This window comes from Dromiciops gliroides, chromosome 6 (genome assembly GCF_019393635.1).
Source record: "Dromiciops gliroides isolate mDroGli1 chromosome 6, mDroGli1.pri, whole genome shotgun sequence".
Taxonomy (NCBI): Eukaryota; Metazoa; Chordata; class Mammalia; order Microbiotheria; family Microbiotheriidae; genus Dromiciops; species Dromiciops gliroides.
In genome coordinates, this window is record NC_057866.1 from 16,035,115 (window position 1) to 16,058,393 (window position 23,279).

The window sequence follows — 23,279 nt, forward strand, 5'->3', positions numbered from 1 at the left end:
AACCCTTTTATGAGACAACTGGGATCCAAATACCTTTTTTTTTTTTTTTGGCAGGCAATCGGGGTTAAGTGACTTGCCCAGGGTCACACAGCTAATCAAATACCTTTTAAAGGAAGAATAAAGCAAGGAAAGGGAAGTCTAGACAAATATCATTAATGAATATCAAGTAAAATTTTAAAATAAAATTCTGGCCAAAAAAAAAGACAAAAATAATTTCTCCAAAAAAATCGTTCATTAATAATAGAAATAGAGGGGCAACTAGGTGGCGCAGTGAATAAACCACTGGCCCTGGATTCAGGAGGACTTGAGTTCAAATGTGGCTTCAGATACTTGATACTTACTAGCTGTGTAACTCTGGGCATGTTACTTAACCTTCATTGCCCCCACCAAAATAAAATTTAAAAAAATTTTAATTTAAAAATAATAGAAATAGCTAACACTTCTATGAAGCTAACATTATTTCAAATATTATCTTATTTGATCTTCACCACAAGGGGTGGTAGAGGGGGTAGATTTGCTATTATCATCCTCATTTTGCAGAGGAGGAAACTGAGGCAGAGGTGAAGTGACTTGCTCAGGGTCTCACAGCTAGGGAGTTTCTGAGGGTGGATGTGAACTGAGCAAGGGGAGTATTCCTGACTCCAGACCCAGTGCTCTGTGCACTATGGAGCTCCCAGCTGACCCTACTATTAAGCACCTACTATGTGCCCCGAACACAGCGCCTCTCCCATCCCTCTATCCTTCCCCCCAAGGAGTTCACATTCTAAAGAGGGTGAAAGTAGATGGATAGATAGACAGACAGACAGATAGATGGAATGTGTTTCTATCCATTTCATGACATAATTGAGCACCTGCTGATCCCCAGAAGGTATTGAGCCTCTCTGTGCCCTGGGCCACTTAGCTAGCCTGTGACTAACCCAGACACTGTAATCTCTGCTACTGGGGAGGTGAATTCTACTGGATTGAGTTTAGGACTTTTAAACTGCCAATGGAATGACCCAACTAAATTGAGCACCAATGTGGTGAGCCTTTGGGAGGGGATGGGAATAGGCTGCAATAGGACACCTGCCTGGCTGCCTAAGGAGGGGAAAACAGTCCAAAACAGGCCAAAAAAAACTGGAAAAGGTTAAAGTTTTGAGGCTGATCAGTGTTGGGACCTTCACCATGAGTGGCCGCCACCCTTCCAGCCTGGGTAAGAGGAGACCCAGTCTCACAACTAAAGACAAACAAAGAAACAAAAAACACTCCTGAAACTTTAAAGAAGTGTATAAAAAAGGAGTGATTCATGCTGTCAGCAGGCTCCCTTCCATGCCTGGAATGAAATCCCTTCCTTGGCTGCCTTTCAGAAAAAGACTTCTTGGCCCTTAAAATTCCCGTCGGAAGCTATCTCTTCAAGATTGCCTTCCCTGAGATCTCTGGCTCCTTCAATCTTTCTGGAAGGGTTTTGCCCCCCACCCCCATTTTATATCATACTCATCTAGAAATATGAGGCAGCTAGGTGGTGCAGAGGATAGAATGCTGTGCCTGGAAGCAGGCATCCTGCCTCAGACACTTCTGCAGCTCTTAAATAGGGATAATAATAGCCCCCCCCCCCCCACATGCTGGTTGAGAGGATCAAAAGAGTTAACATTTGTAAACCACTTAGCAGAGTGCCTGACACATAGTAGGTGCTAGATAAATGTTAGCTATTATTATTATTAATTATGAAGACTGGCAGCAGCAGCAGTTCATAGTGTCTCCTTCTATCCCCTGACAGAATAGAAGTTCTAGGAGGGCAGAAACCATGCCATTTTCCATATTGGCATTACCACTTCAAACACGATCTCTTAAACATATGGAGGAAGCACTCCATAAATGATTGTTGAATTATATTGTTTTTTATTGTTATTGATCCATTGACAAAGATGACTTCTAGGCTAGCAGTAGTGAAGTGAAGATACTTATGACAGTAAAAGGAATTGAACTGGGTAAAAAATTAAATGTAAGAGTGCCACAAGGTACGATATCCCAGAGATATTTCAGTAGTTCAGATCTTGGGGTGAAGGGGATCTGTGGGCTTGATAATGGGGTTATTTCCCTCCAGTGGTCTAGACCATAAGCCAGTCACACCTACTCATTCCTCACATAGCTGGTCTCCATCATCCTATGGACTCCCCATAACAAGTCCATCCAGTGGGCTGTGAGTCTTCTTCAGCTTTTGACACCACTAGGGCACCAGAGTCACCTGTAGGGTGACTTTCTCCTCTTCACTTGCTGTTTCAGAACTAGAGAAGCAGCATGAAGCGGGGGCCTGGGGGAGGGAAGTGATTGGCTTGGAGTCAGGAAAACTGGGTTTTCATCCTCAATCTCTAACCATAACTAGTCTGTAACCTGGGGCAGGTACACAACCTTTTCTAGCCTTAGTTTTATGGATACCCCCACCAGAGGGTTGTGAGGCTCAAATGAAATACTATTTATAAGGGATTTTGTAAACCTTAAGGCACTATATAAATGTCAGTTATTGATTCTTTATGCAGGACTTAGGAGACAATGTGTGGTCATGAAGATGGGAAGTCACGGAAAAATGGTGATCAATACCAGGGCAGAGAGTCCCGGATTTCAATCTTGGAAACCCATTGACCTCCTTCTTCAAAGAATAGTAAGCCCTGGAGGCAAGTTCTTTGGAGATGAGACTTTGTGCTCAATCATCAGCATTCACCATTTCTACATCCTGTTGGTATGGAAATACTGAATTATACCAACTTTTATGATTCTGCACCATATCATTGAGAATGGAATTGATAGAAAAGCCAAACTCAATGACACTCTGTTTCTGACCCTGATAACTGTATGAGAAGCCAGCAGTATGCAAGGCAACCAATCGTCCAGATGTATCGAGGACTGGGGAGCCAGAGGATCCAAAGAAGAAACTGGTGTGGTAGGTCAAGCAGTCTTCCATTTCTATCGGGGTGTCCTTGAAGCTGCCTAGGGAGAACATGTGGATACATCGCTCTTTTCCTCTAGAGCAATTTTTAGTATTGCATTTTGCCTTCTGCCTATCCTGGAGAACTGTCAGACAATTCTGTGCCTTCTCTGCTATAGGGATCACCCTACAGGTGTCAATTTTCTTCACCTCTCCCTCTGGGTGTCCAATAATAAAAACTGTGCCATTACAGGGTAGTTCAGTGCTCTGCTTCTGCTTAAACAAACCCTGAGGAATTTCATTTTCCTTCAGGGGACTCCCTTCTGGGAACTTCAGTTTTAGGACCGCGTAATCAAGATGTTCACTTGAAACTTCAAACCAGGGCTCAATGACAAATCTTTTTAGAGAATTTTTAGGGTTTTCATCAGTGAAAGTCACAAATAAACTTTCACTAATTTTCTGTGCCAGATCTTCTTCTTTTACTCCTTTAATTATATTGTTTAGTACATGTCGACAAGTAAGAATGTACTTGTCCCAGAAGACAAAGCAAGTACCACAGCAACTTTCATTGCTGGTCACATGTATATACCCAATAGAGTCAACTAAAGTAGCAAGTGTCTTAAAGGTTTTGGATGTCATGGCATCCTCAATTACTTTACCAAATTCTTCTCTATGTAGGTTAAATAGCTCAATGCCCCCTTTTCCAGTTCTTTTCGACTCTTCTTCAAAGAAATTCTTGATCAAAGATTCTTCCTTTCTGATTTCTATGATGATCTTTTCAGAAACATAGAACTTGCTTTTCTTTGGCTTAGATCCTGAAAGAATCAGTTTCCTGGCTCCCTTTACCACCTCTGGCTTTGTAAAATTGCTATCAACAGTGACCAATTGTTCACCTTTCTGGGTGGTAACAAGGTAATCTATCTGTTCCTTCGGCTTGGAGTTTTGTTGCAAGGTCATTTTGTTATGCTTCTGTCCCTGCCCCATAGGACATTGCTTTTTATGCACAATCACCTCAAATTCTTGGTCTGCTACTTTTTCCACTGGAGTAGTTTTCTCATATTTGATCTTGTCTTTGACTAGGATCCAGTTATCTTCATTCACCCAGTCAAGAAATCTGCCATCATTGCACAGGATATCACCCAGAACTTGTCCTTTAATGCCACAGACCCAAAGAATGCCACCGTTTTTGTGAAGATAATTGGATTTAACGATTTTTTTTCTTTCTCTCCCTACCACAGAAATGTAAAATGTGAAATATTTTTGGTCAATTTTGTCATATTGTTGGAAATTGTTCTTACTCGTTTTACCTTTGATAAATGTCATATGAAGATGAGAATTTTTCGGCAGACACTTCAGGGGCATCTCAACATTCACATATCTCTTATTATTTCCACTTATATACACTATCATCTCTTCATTTGGTCGTTTATTCAGTTCATTCTTGACAGCATCTGATGTCATCAGAGCAGTATACACGCTGTCATGGACTTGCCCATATACTTTATAAACACTGTCTTTTGTATGCTTGTGCTTTTGGTCTATCTCAATGTCAAATTCAATTCTTGTGTCATCTGTGGGATGTGCTGAGGCAAGCTGCTCACTCCATTTACCTCCTAAGCTGTTGTTTCCAGGACACTCCTTTCCAGGTGGCTGGGTAAGAAGAGGCTCCTGTTTTACCTTTGAAAAGAAAAAAGAGAGAGAGAAATGGAGAAGAAAGCACCCTTGCCTAGAGGCAGTGAAGAGGCCGGGTGGACAGAACACTGGGCCTCAAGTAGGAAGTCCAGAGACAACTGTGACTTCATTGATGGATATCATATGAAAGAAAAGGTATTTCTACCTTACTGCTGTATCCTATGGACCATGGGAACTTTCCCTCTGACTTGGAAGTCACACTTCCTAGATATATGATCTCTCTTTACTAGAATGTGAGTTCCTTGAGAGCAGGGATGATTTTAGATTTTGTGTTTATGTGCCAGGGATTAGCTCAGTGCCTGGCACATAGCACTTAAAAAACTACTTCATTCATTCATTCATTCATTCATTCATTCATTCATTCATTCATTCATTCATTCATTCATCCAGAAATGGCGATAATAATAGCACTTATCTCTCAGGATTGTTGTGAAGATAGAACAAGAGATTTGTAAATTGCTTTGTAAAGCTTAAAGCACTATATAAAAGCTAATTATTTTTATTATTCTTACTCATATTTTCATTTTAATTATTATTATCTGCTTTTGTGCTTAGTAGCTGTGTGACTTTGGGTATCTCTCTAGGCCCCTCACTTGCTTTATGTTTTTCAGCTTCCCATCAAATGGTGATAAGAACACATGGATTCCCTCTCTCACAGCGTTGTTGTGAAGAAAGTCATTTGTAAACTGTAGAGAATTCTGAAAATGTAAGTGACAGAAATAATAATGACATGAGACTTAGATCATGGTAATGGCAATCATAGCCCTGTTTTGTCCTCATCCTATTAAATGTATTTAGGTTCAAGGCAGTAAATGCTAGTGGAAAAAAAAATGACAAAGGGATATATATCAAGCAAGGAACCAATCAAGACACAAAGCCATGCTTTAGGGATTTGGCATTAGATGTCTCAGTGAGGAAACTCCTTAAAAAAAGCAAATCAGCAAGGATTCTTCAATGTGTATTTTGGGAGACTTACTTGGGGCACAGAGAGATTAAATGGCCTGCTGACCAGTATAGTCACAGTTAGTGGCAGCCCTTGAACCCAGGTCTTCCCAACTAGAAACTTGTTCTTTCTGACACCAAAGTGCCTCTCTCTTACTGAATTATGTATAATGAACATTGTATGATCTGAAAAAGAAATAATACTGGGAAGAAACATTCCCAGGCTAGATGTAGGAAGAGGAGAGCTCTGATACCCACTCACATGACTCTAATATAAATAATTATAAGAACATCAGAAAGCCTTGAGTGAGATCTGAGGGGAAAGCACATTCCCTACTAGGGAAGTGGGAATTCGAGTGGGAATTTCAAGGCTTACTGGTGATTCAGCAGGTCAAGAGGGGGACGAAAAACTTTTGGAATGACTTTGGAATGAAAGCTTGAAGGGAAAACAGTGAGGGGTGTGTTCAGGAGCGAGGGAAAGCGAGAGTAGACCATCTTTGACAGACCCTACTCTATGTGAAAAGGAGATAAGGGAGGTAGGGCAGTGCCGAAATGAATGTGGGAGACCATCTTTGTTAGGGAAAGTCATTGATCTTTACTAGAAAATGAAGAATCAATGAAGATTTTTGAACGCAAAAGTGATATGACCAGCTTGATGCCTATAGAAAATCAATCAACTATAATTCATAGCAGTACAATATTTAAGGGATCCCCCACCTACCAAACTGCAATTCTACTCTCTAAGGCTTCAGTTTGGCAGCTCATGAGAGAGTATGAGAAGGAGGAGGTGGGATATACCAGATGTGTTAAGGCATCCCAAATCATCAGCTGCTTTTCACTTGGTTTCTACCCCAGTTAAGTCTGTCTCCTATCTTCTTTTCTAGCCCCTGATCATCATCATCTGAGCCCTGGTTATCTGGCCTACAGAGGCTCACATCATACATACATACCTTCCTGGACACTGGCATATCTTGCTCATCATTTGAGGTAGGCAGTCGTAACTCCTTGTCTCCTTCAGCCTCCATGACTTTCTGTTCAATTCAACGTTGTATTAATGACAAAACAGATGACAAGAGCGGGGTACCTTTCCCAAGAACCTAAAGAAAGAGGGATAATGGCTGGTATCTTTATCAACTGATTAACAAGTATTAGAGGGCCTGCTATGAATGAGCCATTGGAGCTGAAGGGTAAAAAAGGAACATTCCTGTTTTTAGAGTCACAAGTCTTGGGTTTAAATTCTTTGAATTTTAGTTCTGTTGCTAATGAGGTGTGTGGCCCTGGCCAAGTGACTGCCCTGCTCTGGGCCTGATTTTAACTGGAGAGTGACATTGTTGGATTACATGGCCAATTTTCCAGCTCCAAATTCTATGTTCTGAAAGAAATGAAGTTCTACAGTCAATCTTTAGATAACTTGGCCCCAGCTCCATTCCCTCTGCCATATCATAAAGGAGTTATGCTATCATGATAGCATAATGACTGAGCCCTCAAAACATGCATTATTGAGGATTAGGGCAACTCCCCAACTAAACCCCTCTTCATGGAAACTTTCCATCCCATAACTGGTGGTGAGTAGCTAATTTTGGCCAGCTGCTTCTTGAGGGATTGACCAGAGGTCATGGCATCACAGCTGGAAAGCTGGAGGAAAACTTAGAGGTCAGTCTATCCACTCCTTGATCTTGCTTCTCCTGATCCCTGGGAAGACAATGCAGAGCAGAGGATTTAACCTGGGATCCATGATTTTTGTTTAAAATTACATAGTTTATGTAATATAATACTTCCCCTGGAGAATTCTGAATGCTTAAATAGATTGGGGAAAGTGGGCTGTCTGTGAAAGGTAGACATCAACTCTGATTGGTTAACAATCAATTAGAGAATGAATATTATAATGAGAGGTGGGCTTATTGTAATGAGGGGGCTGGGGGACATGACTGATCATGACAGCACTCAGATCATTCTGCCTCCAGCAGCCTATAGAAAAGAATTTATTTTCCACCCAGTCCTAACCAAAGGATAATGATGGGTATGACAGAATTCACATAGATTTTTTTCACCCTTTAATCAGAATTAAGATCTCCTAATGGGCTGTATTCCCACTCAAGATTAAGGAGAATATCTCTTTGTCAACCCTGTTCTTCACAAGGAAGTAAAAAGAGGAAAAGACACACCTCCTTGGGTCTTTTATGTAAAATTGGTTATTAACATCATGAGAAAGTAATCATTTTTCTCAATGACAAGTGTTGGAGGGAATGAGGGAAAATTGGGTCACTAATGCTCTGTCGTTGAAGTGGTATACTGGTTCACACATTCTGCAGAGCAATCTGGAACTATTCCTAAAGGGCTACAAAAACAATTCCTGGGGGCAGCTAGGTGGCGCAGTGGATAAAGCACCGGCCCTGGATTCAGGAGGACCCGAGTTCAAATCCAGCCTCAGACACTTGACAGTTACTAGCTGTGTGACCCTGGGCAAGTCACTTAACCCTCATTGCCCTCCAGAAAAAAAAAATGAAAAAAACATTCCTACTCTTTGACCAAGTAATACCAATACTAAATCTGAATCTCACAAAGATTAAAAAAGGAAAAGGACTTATATACATAGAGAAAAATATTTATAGCAGGGGATCTCCATCAACTGGGGAATGGCTAAACAAGTTGTTGTATGTAATTGTGATGGAATAGTATTGTGTTATTAGAAATGACAATCAGGGGGCAGCTAGGTGGCACAGTGGATAGAGCACCGGCCCTGGAGTCAGGAGTACCTGTGTTCAAATCCAACCTCAGACACTTGACACTTACTAGCTGTGGGACCCTGGGCAAGTCACTTAACCCCCAATGCCCCGCCAAAAGAAAAAAAAGAAATAGTTAGATTTTTACCTCTCTCCTTCCTCAGCAACTTCTGATTGCTCTTTAATAAATTCTTAAAAGCCTAAACTCTTGCTAAGCTTCTAATTTGGGGCAACCACTCATAATATTTTAGACATTCTAGCTAGAATTTTAGCTCCTTACATGTTGGAAAATGAAATGAGCAGAACCAGAATACTGTACACTCTACCAGCAATATTGTACTGTGAAGAGCTGTGAATGACTTATTCTCGGCAATACAATGATTCAAGACAATTATGAGGAAGCATATTAATGGTCTTCAGAGAAAGAACTGATGGATTCTGAATGCAGATTGAAGCATACTTTTTTGTTACTTTATTTTTCTTGGGTTTGTCTGTGTTTTCTTTCATAATGTGACTAACATGGAAATATGTTTTGCCAAAAAACAAAGTATATGTATGTGTGTCTAAAAGTATTCCAGTTGTGAGATTTAAAATTGGATACTAGAGTATTAACCTTCCCTTTTAACTGTTTCCCTTATTTATCTCCCAGACTAGTAAATGGAAGAAGCCTCTGGTCTCTAGTTAGAGCTTTTGTTGTTTGGAAATTACAAGGTGATGTTGATTAGAGGGATAGGAAAGTAGAAATACAAAACAAATAATCTTAAGTCCAAGCTTAGTCTATATTCCGTGTCAAACTCACCAAAAGCCCAAGGCCACCTTTGCGGGGGAGAGCCGAGTCAAGCACGTGCTGTTACCTTGAGCCAGGCCGAGTCCAACTCCAGGCAGCCTCTGTGTGCAGCACATCCAGTGAACAAGGAGAGCCGAAAAGAGAGCTCACTTCTGTTCTCTCCTTGCCTTTTAAGCTCGCACTCCGGAAGTGGAATGCTTAGCAGCCGGAGTAGCCCATGCATGGCCGTAGGTCTCCTCCCCGAAAGGGTGGTCCTTCAAAAACTGGAGTCTTTCTGTATTCACTAACCGACTGTTAAAAACTTTTTACCACACAGTCTAATTGATTTCTTTTGTAATCCTATGGATTTTATCTTGTGTTTTTAAGCACAGGATTCTGGAAAGGGGAGGGGCATAGGCTTGACCAGACTACCCCCAAAGGGGTCCAGGAGTCCTCAAGAAGATGAAGAACCCCAGCCCCAGCCCTGCCCCATCATTTTGCAGAGGTAGAAAGGAAAGCTAACAGTGTTGCTCCTTGCCCGCAGCTGATTAATGTCCCGTTTGGGATTTGAATGCACTTCTTCCTGGCCCTTTCTTGCCCCAGCCTCTAGCCGGCTACCTGGGATCCCACTCCTCTCCTCCCCCTGCCCACTTCACAGAACCACGGAATGCTGGAGCTGAAAGGGGAGGGAGCGCTCAGATGGAGGCTTGCCCTGAAGGCGGCCCTGTTCCGGAGCAGAGCACAGGGCCTGGGTCCTCTATTAAGACATTAATTGACTCGTTGATTACCTGATGCTTGCTCCGCTATGCCTAGACTCAGAAGAAAAGAGACTCCTGGGGCGCCCAAGATCAATCACCTCTGGTTTGCTCTCTCCATCTTCCCTCCTGAGACTCGCGAAGGTTCAGTCACAGCCTGATCCTCCCGAGAAATGAAGTGAGTGAGGAAGGAAGAGAAGAAAAGAAAGAGGCAAGGCAAAGAAATCCCTGACCTCTTTGGGTGATGAGGGTGTAGGCTGATCATTTCTGGGAAAAAGATGAGCTCAGTTGTGAGAGGGGAAGTGAAACTGAAGGTCTGAGCAGAGCAAGTCGAGAGGGAGGAACAGGAATCCAGTTTGGGCGGCAGAGACATAAGAGGTACAGTTTTAGCTGATCACTTCCTCCCCACAGTGATCCCAAGGGAACCCCCACCTCCCCACCCCCCAACCCCACTCCGTTCCCCTTTGAAAAGTCACTGCTCTTGCTAAGGCCTATCTGGGCATGGAAGCCCAGAACACCTGCTTATTTATCGTGGACAAATCTTCTAAAAACAAAAATAAAACCTTGACTGTACAATTCTATAACTATATAAGCATATATTCAAAAGAAATAAAGGATTCCCTATGGAAATAGATAATATTCTAAAATATAAAATTCAAAAGCAATAAAGGACTATCTATACAAATAGAACACTTTCTAATTAACAGGAGACCAAATAGAGATTTTAAACATTGGGGGGAGGGAGATATTGAACTAGCCATAAAGTTTCTACCAATGGGAAGGGTTTGGGGTAAAACCTTGTTCCGATGGGCTTAAAGGAGAATTCTACCAAACTTTGGTTTTTAAAAGTATTTTAACAATTACATTTAAAAGCAATTTTTTCATTCATTAAAAAAAAAATGTGGTTCCAAATTCTCTCCTTCCCTCTCCCTTGTTGAGAAGGCAAGCCATTTGATATAGTTATGCAAGCATGCATAACATATTTCTGCATTAGTCATGTTGTGAAAGAAAACAGACAAAAAAACTCCAAGAAAAATAAAGAAAACCCAAAAAAATATATGCTTTGATCTGCTGACTCCATCAGTTCTTTCACTGAAAATGGATAGCACTTTCCATCCTAAATCCTTTGGAATTGTCTTGGATTATTATTTTACTGAGAACTGCAAAGTCATTCACAGTTGATGGTCGTACAATGTTGTTGTAACTGTGTACAATGTCCTCTTGTCTACCAAACTTTTAAAGAACAATTAATACCCTCTTCCTTTTTGCTGGCTCCCCAGCTCAACCTCAACTATTTTCTATCTCATTGGTCTGCCCAGATCCTCTGTTTCATTTTCAAAGCTCCTGCTTCTAAATTTCCTGGAATTCATTCCACCTCCCAGTGCCCTAGAAGGATGCTGATTTCCTTTTGTGGAGAGAGTTTCCTCATCTGGGAATTCCTTACATCTGTGAATCACAAATCCAGTCTCTAGCCTTACTATTTGGGTTTTTTTCCCCTCAAAAGTTGAGAAAGCAGGCACTATACCAAACCCCTTTTATGAGACAACTAGGGTCCAAATACTTTTTAAAGTAAGGAAGAATAAAGCAAGGAAAGAGAAGTATAGACAAATATTATTAATGAATATCAAGTAAAATTTTAAAATAAAATTCTGGCCAAAAAAAAAAGACAAAAACAATTTCTCCAAAAAATAATTCATTATTAATAGAAATAGCTAGCACTTCTATGAAACTAACCTTATTTCAGATATTATCTTATTTGATCTTTACCACAAGGGGTGGTAGAGGGGGTAGATTTGCTATTATCATCCTCATTTTGCAGAGGAGGAAACTGAGGCAGAGGTGAAGTGACTTGCTCAGGGTCTCACAGCTAGGGAGTTTCTGAGGTTGGATGTGAACTGAGTAAGGGGAGTATTCCTGACTCCAGACCCAGTGCTCTGTGCACTATGGAGCCTCCAGCTGACCCTACTATTAAGCACCTACTATGTGCCCCAAGCACAGCTCCTCTCCCATCCCTCTATTCTTCCCCCAAGGAGTTCACATTCTAAAGAGGGTGAAAGTAGATAGATAGAGAGATAGATAGACAGACAGTCAGACAAACAGACAGACAGACAGACAGACAGACAGACAGACAGACAGACAGACAGATAGATAGATAGATAGATAGATAGATAGATAGATAGATAGATAAAGATATCTAAAACTTGGAGAAAAAGGTCTTAGACACTGGAGGTGACCAGGGGGGATGGGGAAACTCAGAGAAAGAGATGAGTACAGAGAAGATGCCATGCATGAGCAGGCTGGAGCAGTCTAAAAGCACTAAGTGGGTAAAGTGAATTGTCCTATGGGAAGACCAGCAAGCATGCCGATGTGGCTGTAGAGTAGTGTTTGTGGAGGAGAATGAAGGATATGCCTGGCAGAGTACGAAGGCATGGATTATATGGAGCTTTCAATGCCTGAGGACTTTATATTGCTCTTAGAGACAGACAGGTAACACAGTAGATGGAGCTCTGGGCCTAGAGTCAAAAAAACCTGAGTTCAGATGCAACCTCTGATACTTACTAGCTGTGTACCCTTAGACAAGTCTGTTGACCTGTTGACTGTTGACTGCCTCCTGTTGACTGCCTCCATTTCTTTAGCTATAAAATGGGAATAATAATAACATCTTCCTCCCTGGGGTTTTGTGAGGACCACGTGAGATAATATTTGTAAAGTACTTAGCACAGTGCCCGTTACATAGAAGGTGGTTAATAAATCCTTGTTTTCCAAGGATGTCCATTATCTCTACTATTATTCAATACTGTACTAAAAATATCAGCCTTAGCAATAAGAGAAGAAAAAGAAATTAAAGGAATTAGAATAGGCAAGGAAGAAACAAAATGATCACTCTTTGCAGATGATAGGATGGTCTACTTAGAGAATCCTAAAGAATCAACTAAAAAACTACTTGAAACAACAACTTCAGCAAAGTTGCAGGATATAAAATAAACCCACACAAATCATCAGCATTTTTCTATATGACCAACAAAATCAAGCATCAAGAGTCACAATGAGAGTACAGGGGTCTCTTTGCTGGTATTGAGACAGGACTCTGTTGCTTTGCCCATGCTCAGATGCAGGTGGCAGTCCTGGATGGCATTCCCAGGGAAGGGAGGAGCATTAGCATACCAGAGACTGTAGACTCAGTGGAACAGGGATCCTCCTCATAGTTCCAGGGCAGAAAAGAGGACGTCTGGTTGCTCACAGACCAGAGCATAGGCCAGGAGATAATTAAACACACCTCTCTTTAAACCATACCATCTTGGAAGAACTGAAAACTTACAGGCCTCTAGAAGTATCTCTGAAAACAGCTACACAAAACCTCTGAAGCTTGGGACAGTTCACCCTCCACCCTAGAATACAACTCATTCCCCAATTGAGAAATGGTCAAAGGATATGAACAGGCAGTTTTCAGATGACAAAATTAAAGCTACCTACAGCCATATGAAAAAATGTTCTCAATCACTACTGATTAGAGAAATGCAAATTAAAACTACTCTGAGGTACCACCTAATATGTATCCAATTAACTAATATGACAAAGAAGGAAAATGATAAATGTTGGAGGAGGTGTGGGAAAATTGGTACACTAATGCACTGTTGGTGGAGCTGTGAACTGATCCAACCATTCTGGAGGGCAATTTGGAACCATGCCCAAAAGACTATAAAACGATGCATACCCTTTGACCCAGCAATAACACTACTAGGTCTGTATCTCAAAGAGATCATGAAAAAGGGCAAGTGACCCACTTGTACAAAAATATTTATAGCTGCTCTTTTTGTGGTAGCAAATATTTAGAAATTAAGGGAACACCTGAACAAATTGTGATATATGAATACTATTGTGTTGTAGGAAGTGATACACAGATGGATTTCAGAAAAACCTGGAAAGATTTACATGAATTGGTGCTGAATGAAATGAGCAGAACCAAGAGAATATTGTACACAGTATCAACAACAACATTGTGTGATGATCAACTTTGATAGACTTAAGTTTTCTCAGCAATACAATGATCCAAGACAATGCCAAAAGACTTATGGTGGAAACGGTTTTCCACATTCAGTAAAAGAACTATGGAGTCTGAATGCTTATTGAAGCAGACTATTTTCACTTTGGGTGTTGTTTTTTTATATTGTTCTTATTTATTCTTTATAGGTTTTTTCCTTTTTTCTGATCCTTCTCCTACAACATGACTAATGTGGAAATGTTTAACATGATTGTAACGTATAACCTATATCAAATTGCTTGCTGTCCTCAGGAAGGGGGATGGAAGAGTGGGTGGGAAAAAATTTGGAACTCAGAAAAAGTATCTTTAAATTTAATTGGAAAGAAATTAAAAATTGTATTCTTATAACTTTGATTCAGTTCTCTGTATATTTTAGATATGAGGCATTTATCAGAAACACTGTCTGTAAAAATTGTTTTCCATCTTTATGCTTTCCTTCTAATTTTGTTTGCATTGATTAAAAGAAAGAAAAAAAACATAATAGGCCAAATGGTAAACGAAGTACAAATAGCCAATGGGGAGAAGAATGCCTTGAAAAGCAGGACTGGCCACATATGAAAAGAGGCATAAAAATTCACTGAAGAAAAAAAAAACCTCCGTAAAAAGTAGAACTGACCAAATGAAAAGTATGTACAGATTTCCGGGGTGGAGGAAAGGCAGTAAGCTCTCAGAACTCATGGAACTCACATGATCGCTCCAAAAAACCTCCAAATAATGCCACAGGACAATAACCCACAAAAGAATGTGCTGAGATCATTTTCCAGCAAAAGATGGCTTAGAAGGTCGGCAGGAGGGGGCTGCTGTATGGAGGTAGGAGTGGAGCCCAACCCCACAGTCATGCTGACAAAGATCTGGTCCCAAGCAGGTTGAGCCAGGGAAAGAGACCCCCAGAGCCTCTTAATCAGCTGCAGCACCAGTGTTGTCTGGAACTAAGCTTACGTGAGAGGGCTGAGCCCTTGGCAGGGGGAAGAATACAGGGGTCTCTGATGGTGCTGAGGCTGAACTTGGGTTTTTCACCCCTGCTGGAAATCAGGAAGCAGGCTTGAGTAGCAGTGGCCCAGGTCAGGGAGGGGTGCAGGCTCATCAGAGCTAACCACCTCAGGACACAAAGTTTTGTTCTCTGGTTATTTGGGGTTATCTACAGACCAGGGAACAGGCCAGGTGAGTGAAGAACCTGCCCCTCCTTAAATCACACCACCTAGGACCCTCTGAAGCTTGGGACAGTGCAGCCTGGAAAGAGTGCCCCACCTTAAGGAGCTAAAAGTCAAGTAAAAGACAGGCATTTGCTGTAGATGATGGTTCCACGTATGGATGGTGTGGTGCTGGTTAATGGAGCACCTGTGTTTCCTTGGTGTTTATTATGAGGCCAAAATTAGCACAGGCAGCAGAGAATTAATGCATCCTTGGTTGCATCTCAGCTTTAGAGGCTTCATTGACAGCATAATCACCCACAAACAAAATGTCATGCACCAACACTCCCTCCACTTTACTCTGGCCTTGTATTCTTGTCAACTTGAAGAGTTTCCTACAAGTTTGAAAGCTGACCTTGAGGCCGTGTTCATCTTTATTAAAGGTGCTTGACAACATAGCTGACAGCATGGGAGCAAGCGAACAGCCTTGTTTCACTCCGTTGGTGACTGGCAAAGCACAAGAGCATTGTCCATTATGCAGAAGCCAGGCAAGCGTGATATTGTGAAACTGACATACAGTACTGATGAACATACCTGGGCAACCAAAATTTGACATAATTTTCCATTAGCCCTCATGAATGACAGTATCAAAGGCCTTGGCTAGATCTATAAAAAACCACCATATCGACCATTCCATGGTTCTTTCTGAAGCCGCACTGATTCTTACATGGATGACCATCTTCCAGGTGCAGGATCAGCCTATTAAGGAGAACACTGGCAAGAATCTTCCCAGCAGTGACCAAGAGAGAAACCCCACTGTGATTGTCACAGGAAAATCTATTTCCTTTACTTTTATAGAGATGGACACTGGAGGCATCCTTGAACTGCTGGGGGATAACCTCTTCTTGCCATACCACCATGAAAAGGGCCACTATAAATATTTTTGCACATGTAGGTCCTTTGCCTTTTTTATGATCTCTTTGAACTACAGACCTAGTAGTAGTGTTGCTGGATCAAAGTGTATGAACAGTTGGGTTGTTCTTGGCCATAACTCCAAACTGCTCTCCCAAATGATTGGATAAGTTCACAACTCCACCAACAGTGCATTAGTGTCCTAATTTCCCCACATCCTCTCCAATATTTATGATTTTCCTTTGTCTTCAAATTAGCCAATCTGATAGATATGAGGTGGTACCTCATAATTGTTTTACTTTACATTTTTCTAATCAAAAGTGATTTAGAGCACTTCTTCATATGCCTATAGATAACTTTGGTTTCTTTATCTGAAAACTGCTTGTTCATATCCTTTGACCACTTATCAATTGGGAAATGGCTTGTATTCTTGTAAATTTGATTCATTCTATGTATATTTGAGAAATGAGGCCTTAATCAGAGACTTTCTGTAAAGTTTGTTTCCCACATTTCTGCTTTCTTTCTAATCTAGGTTGCATTGGTTTTGTTTGTGCAAAAACTTTTAAGTTAATGTAATCAAAATTATCTATTTTACATTTTGTAATGCTTTCTATCTCTTGTTTGGTCAGGAGCCTGTAACTCACTTAACTTCTTTAAGAATATGAATGCTATACTATATTAAGGCTAAAATTCTAGCTATTCTGTCTAAAATATCTAATGAGTGGTCACCAATAAAATACAAACCTTAGCAAGAGTTAGGCTTTTAAGCATTTATTAAGGAGAATAAGTATTTGGTAAAGAGAGAAGAAAAGGCCTAGATTCCTATCTATTAAAGGGAGAGCACATTTCTAGCACCGCTCTCCACCAGAGTCCAAAGGAAAAACAGTGAGACTGAGCGCCAGTCTCTTCCTTCCTCCTCCCACTAGCCCGCGTCACTTCCTGACACCAAAGAAAAGACTCCTGGTCTTGCCCTCAAAGACCTTCGCTTCATGGGCGGAACTCTTCTACAGTAAGTCTCCAGCAGGTGGCGTCATTCCAATCGTTACAACTACTTGGTACATAGATGGTTAAATGCATTGATATCCCTTCATTGTCTATAGTCCATTTTAACAAGATGTAGTTTCCTTTCTTATCTCTTTTAATTTGACCTCTTTTTGCTTTTTCTTTGACTGAGATCAGGATTGCTACCCCTACTTTTCTTACTTTAGCTGAAGCTTAACAGATTCTGTTCTAGCCCCTTACCTTTATTCTTTGTGTCTCTCTGCTTCAAGTGTGTTTCTTGTAAACTACATATTGTGTGATTTTTGGTTTTGATCCATTCTGCTATCCTCTTCAATTTTATGGGAAAGTTCATCTCATTCACATTCACAGTTATTATTAATAGCTGTGTATTTCCCTCCATCCTATTTTTCCTCCTGTCTGTCCTCTCTCTTCTTTCACTGTTTCCCTCCTTGACAGTGTTTTGCTTCTGTCTACCACCTCCCCTGGTCTTCTCTCTTTTCTGTCAATAACTCCCTCCCCCCCAAAAAAAAAACCCACAACTCATTTCTTTTCTTAGTCTACTCCCCAACCTATTTTAGTCACAACGACTTTGAAAAACATTGATACAGGGTTCGAGGAGGGAGAAGTTGTGATCTGTCTTTAAGCAAACTTCCTCTAACGAGAGATCCTTAGGATTGGCATGTTGAAGAATGGCCTCAAGAGCCAATGACCAGAACAGGGAGATGTTGATTTCATTTTTATTCTTTCTCTAGGCTCTGAAATAAAAGACTGTGTGGAAACAGATTATTTCCTCTACTTTATTTACTTACTTACTTATTTCTTTGTGGGGGCAATGAGGGTTAAGTGACTTGCCCAGGTTCACACAGCTAGTAAGTGTCAAGTGTCTGAGGCTGCATTTGAACTCAGGTCCTCCTGAATCCAGGGCCGGTGCTTTATCCACTGTGCCACCTAGCTGCCCTTATTTCCTCTACTTTAATCAATCAATCAATTAATCTACATTTATTAAGTGCCTACTATGTACCAAGCACCATGCTAAGCACTGGAGATACAAAAAAGTGTCAAAACATAATACCTCATGTTTTTAATGCCTTAAGAGCTATTAATATTTTAGTAGAAACAATTTATTTCACTGGGGAGATGGTAAACAGGGGTCACAGTGTTTGGTTTAATAAATATTTGTTGAGGTGACATGTACGTGCTACAGGGGATAGGACTCTGAGCCTGGAGTCAAGGAGACAAGTTCAAATCTAGATTCAGATGTTTACCAGCTGTGTGACCCTAGGGAAGTTGCTTAATCTCTATGGAATGGGAATAATAATAACACCTACCTCCAAGGGTTGTTGTGAGGATTAAATAAGATAATATGTGTAAAGTGCCTAGTATATAGAAGGCAATGGAAATGCTAGCTATTTGTTGTCATTATTTGAATAAGCCTGATTGAAAATTTTCTTTATACATTTTTCTCATGAGCTCATATCCTGGGTCAGAGATTTGTTATGTAACGGGAAGGGATCTTAGAGGCCATCGATGCCTGAAAGAGAGGCTGCAATTGTATATTTTTTCCATTGATATGTTTTATTTTGACTTCCTCTACTTTTCCCACTTTCTCCCTCCTCTTACTCCCTGTTATAGAGCTATCCCTTGTGGAAAAGGACTGAACCTTTGATTTCATCCAGATACTATAGTCCTAGAGGAGAGAACTCCCTTTACCAATGTAAGTCAGCATCTTCCAAGACTTTTTTCTTATTGACTTGCCCGCGTCACAGTATGTGTCCAGCGCGTGTCAGAGGTTAGATTTTCACCTGGGTCTTCCTGCTTCAAAGCTATTTCTTAATCTGCTACCTCATCATCACCTATAATAGCTAATTTAAAACGAGAGGAAAAAAAAAGAAACAGTTTAGCAAAGCTAACCAACATACTGAAAAAAATCTGATGCTTTGTGTTGTATTGCCCACCCATAGTCTACTACCTCTGCTTGGTCATTATAATTTTCCAGCAATTAGTTTTGTTTTGATGTTCTTTACCTTTAAATTTTTATAGTCATTGGGTTTTCCTAGTCCTGCTTTCTTAACTGTTTTTAGTCAGTCAGTCAACAAGCATTTATTAAGGATTTACTATGTGCCAGGCACTGTCGTAAGAGCTCTCAAAACAGAGTTCCTTCTCTTACGGAACTCATGTCCTAATGGAGAAGAATCATGTAAACACACATGTGCATACAAGATGTAGAAAGAGTACATAGAAGACGATCTGAAGAGAGGACACTGTGAAGGGAGTGGTGGTGGTGGAAGACCAGCAATGGTAAGGCAAGGAAAGACAATATTCATTTATTTACTATGATCCAGGCTCCGTGTAAAGCAGATAAAATTACAGACAAAAAGAAACAATTCCCATCCTCAAGAAGCTTACATTCTAATGGGGGAAAGACAATACATAAAAGGGAACTGAAAAGGGGTGATAAGAAGGGAAGTTACTCTAGGAAGGTCCTGATGAAGTCCAAAGAATAAAACATACCTGCTCTGGGTTCTTCCTCAAAATGAGGGCTTCTAGAGAAACTCACCAGATAGAAGAAGGGGAATACAGGAATGGAGAAAAGGGCCACTGAACATGTCTTCCCACAAGCCTCTGTATTCATCACATTTATCATCTCTTAGAGCTCAGCTCCATATATTCCATGACATTCATTCATCTCCATAGAATTCTGACATTCATGTGCTTCTTTTTATTATGCCATTCCTGATAAATGGGCATATACTTTGTGTCTTGTTTTTCACTACCATGAAAAGTGCTGCTAGCAATATTTTGCTGTTTATGGAGCCTTTCTTTCTGTCTTTGACCTTTTTTTGGTGGGCAGAGCGAGTGGTAAAGCCAACTAGTGTGTGGAGTCAGTCCAGGTCCACTTGAAAAAAACGTTTTTCTTTAAATATGTGGCTGGCAAGTACTAAGATGGTGAGGCACGTGCTCAAGCTAATCAAAGTATTTTAGGGAGGCTCTGAAGCAACATTAATCCAGCTGTTATTCAGTCATGGCCCTTAAATATCTGAGGCTAGATTTGAACCCAAGAAGATGAAGCTTCTTTCTCCAGACCCAATACTCTATCCAGTTTCCAGGCTAGATGTATAAATCTGGTATGATCCAATTAAAATACCTTTGCCCTTCTTAGATACAACTGAAATCCTGTTGACCCTTTCAATGCTTCTTTGTCTTGGCATGAATACACTCCTTTTAACTTTATTTCCTGAGTTTGCTTCATTTAATCAGAGGGGACAGTCTGAACAAGGATTTATTTTAACAGGGGTATATGCCTAGCCCTGAAACCTCTGGATTAAAGAGTGTGGGCATTTTTGTCACTCTTTCCAAAATTCCAAGTGCTCCAACTATATGTTAAAAATGTGTGGGGGGATGGGGGCAGCTAGGTGGCACAGTGGATAAAGCACTGGCCCTGGATTCGGGAGGACCTGAGTTCAAATCCAGCATCATCCACTTGACACTAGCTGTATGACCCTGAGCAAGTCATTTAACCGTCATTGCCCCATGAAAAAAAAAGTATGGAAGGGGGGCATCTAGGTGGCATAGTGGATAAAGCACTGGCCCTGGAGTCAGGAAGTCCTGAGTTCAAACCCAGATTCAGACACTTGACACTTACTCGCTGTGTGACCCTGGGCAAGTCACTTAACCCTCATTGCCCTGCCCCCCGAAAAGTATGGAAGGATTCCCAAAGAATAAAGGACCATTGTTGAATTGTTGTTCAGTCATTTCTGACTCTTCATGACCCTTTCTGCAGTTTTCTCGGCAAAGATACTAGAGTGGTTTGCTATTTCTTTCTTCAGCTCATTTGACAGATGAAGACACTGAGGCAAACAGGGTGAAATGATTTGTCCAAGGTAACATAGCTAGAAAATATATAAGGCTGGATTTGAGCTCAGGCAGATGAATCTTCCTGACTACAGCCCTAGCACTCTAATCCACTGGGTCACCTAGTTGCCCTCCAGTTTGAAATAATCACTTGGAAAAACTGTCTTGAGGAAATTGAAGGAAATCTCTCAAACAATTTCTATAGCTTAGCACTGATCCTAACGATGTGATTTTTGTCATTACAATGATAACTAATAGTAGTAATAGGAGCAGCAGCAGCAGCAAGAATTTCTGTAGCTCTTTAAGGTTTGTAAGTGCTTTCAAATATCTCATTTGATTTGGACCTCGGTTTTTTCATTAACAGCAACAACAAGGACAACACTTATTTTAGCACTACTAAGAACTGTGACTTCTTTGGTGCGGTACTAAGTTCACCAAAAGCCCTGTCTGTGTCATAATTGACTGTTCTCATGGAATACTGTGGCTTCACTTGGTGGTTCTTCATGTGGTGACACTCATATCCACTAGAGGGGTAGCCATTAGGCTGTAAAGAAATGCTCCTGTCCTATCATAGGGAACAACAGAATGACTGTCAAAGGATAACCTCTGTCGCTGGCTCTTATGATTCAGATAGACACTGTATGTCCTGCAGGGGACAAGGGAGTTGAGTAACAACATCTGGAGCTGCTTTTGCAGAGAACCTGTTGTCCATGAAAATAATTTCTCACTCTTCATATCTGTGGTCTCAAAATGGGAGTGGTAACATCTGCTTCTCTTGCCTTCCCATGTGATCTGCTAAAGTATTATCTGTATCACCTAATATTTTATCTTGCAATCTGCCCAGCTCCTTCCTGTATATACTTTCACTCCTGTAAGGGCTAAAATTCTAGCTATACTGTCTAAAGTATCTAATGAGTGGTTGCCAATAAATTATAAGCTTTAACAAGAGGTAGACTTTGAACCATTTATTAAGGAGAATAAGAATTTGGTAAAGAGAGAGAGAAAGGCCTAGATTCATCTATCTATTAAAGGGAGAGAGCATTCCTAGCTCTGTTCTCTGCCAGAGTCCACACAAAAGAGAGTGAGCCAGTGTGCCAGCCTCCCCCTTCTTCCTCCCACAAGCAAACGTCACTTCCTGATGCCAAAGAAAAGACGCATGGTCTTGCCCTCAGAGGCTCTCTCCTCATGTTGGAGCTTTCCTACAGTAAATCTCCAGCAGGTGGCGTCATTCCAATCATTAGACTCCCTTCACCTTTCCACCCTGTTCTTGCACTGGAAATAGTATTTAAATCAATATAATCATTTTTCCTATGAAAGCCTGACAGTCTATTGCCCAAGATGCCACTCATCATCACTCTAAGCAACTGACTAGATTGACACTCTCTTCTTTCCTTGGCCACCACTTTATGTGTTGAACTCATCTTTTTTTTTGGAGGGGGGGGGCTGGGCAATGGGGGTTAAGTGACTTGCCCAGGGTCACACAGCTAGTAAGTATCAAGCGTCTGAGGTGGGATTTGAACTCAGGTCTTCCTGAATCCAGGGCCGATGCTTTATCCACTATGCCACCCAGCTGCCTCCGTTGAACCCATCTTTAAAAAAAAAAAAAAAAAGCACATTAAACCTGTAGCTCTGGTGAAGCTCCAAATAAGTCTAGCCATTTTGGAAAGCAATTTGGAAACATGACCAAAAAAGTCACTAAGCTGTGTAGAACCTTTGACCTAATGATGAAACTACCACATACAAGAATATTGATAGTTACTCTTTTTTATGGTGGCAATGAAGTGCAAACCAAGGTGCTGATCATGTATTAGAGATTAGATGAGCTAACCATGGCATATGGATGAATGTAATGGAATTCCATTCAGAGCTGATGAAATGGATGGCTCTAGAGAAACATGGAAAGACCTGTACGAATTGATGTGCAGCAAGGTGAGCCAAACAAAAACAATTTATACAATAATAGTATTGTCCAGAAAAATAACTTTGAAAGACTAAAAGCACTCTGAGCAACACAGTGGCCAACCACAATTCTAGAAAACCCATGCTAACCTATACAAAATGACACCCATTTTCAGAAACAGCCAATGCAGTCTTTTGTTTTGCTTGACCATGTGTATTTATTTGAATGGTTTTGTTTTTCTTTTCTCTTTTATGCTTAGGGATGGGGTGAGGAGAGAAGAAGAATGGGGTTAGGATACCAAAAAGGAAAAAAAAAAGAGTGTCATAGAAGAACCTTTTCAAACGTACTGACGAGAACAAAAGAAAGGGCAATGTCAGTAATGATCACAAAGAAGTGTCACAGAAATTTTTAAGTCTGATGAAGAAAAAAAACCAAAAAAAAAAAAACAGCAAAGTCTCCAAGCCTTAGAAAATAGGTTTATTGAGAGAAGGTACCTGTCTCACAATAAAGCCATTCTCAGGTCTAGGACCCAAAGACTCTGAGCCTAGGGATCTGGTGGTTTTTATACCCACTCAGGGTTTAGACGAACTCCTCCCAAATATACAAAAGATTAAAAGTGCTCATATACAAAAAAAAATACAGTGTACATATTTTTTCTTGA

At 40.7% G+C, this 23,279-nt stretch overlaps 1 protein-coding gene across 1 annotated transcript; it reads right to left on the reverse strand.

Moving 5' to 3' along the window:
* Positions 1-1,861: 1,861 nt before the first annotated feature.
* Positions 1,862-9,158, reverse strand: LOC122731579 (serine protease FAM111A-like). Its single transcript, XM_043971781.1, has 3 exons — positions 9,059-9,158; positions 6,487-6,633; positions 1,862-4,579 (listed from the first exon to the last, which is right to left on the reverse strand). Exons 2-3 carry the CDS (start codon positions 6,559-6,561, stop codon positions 2,681-2,683), a joined length of 1,974 nt encoding a protein of 657 aa, XP_043827716.1. The 5' UTR covers positions 6,562-6,633; positions 9,059-9,158; the 3' UTR covers positions 1,862-2,680.
* Positions 9,159-23,279: the final 14,121 nt, after the last annotated feature.

Excerpts from the sequence above, each read along its gene's own strand:
- LOC122731579 (XM_043971781.1), bottom strand. The coding sequence starts at position 6,561 with ATGGAGGCTGAAGGAGACAAGGAGTTACGACTGCCTACCTCAAATGAT. Across the intron at positions 4,580-6,486 it reads ATATGCCAGTGTCCAGGAAG|GTAAAACAGGAGCCTCTTCT; the intron begins GTATGTATGTAT and ends TTCTTTTCAAAG.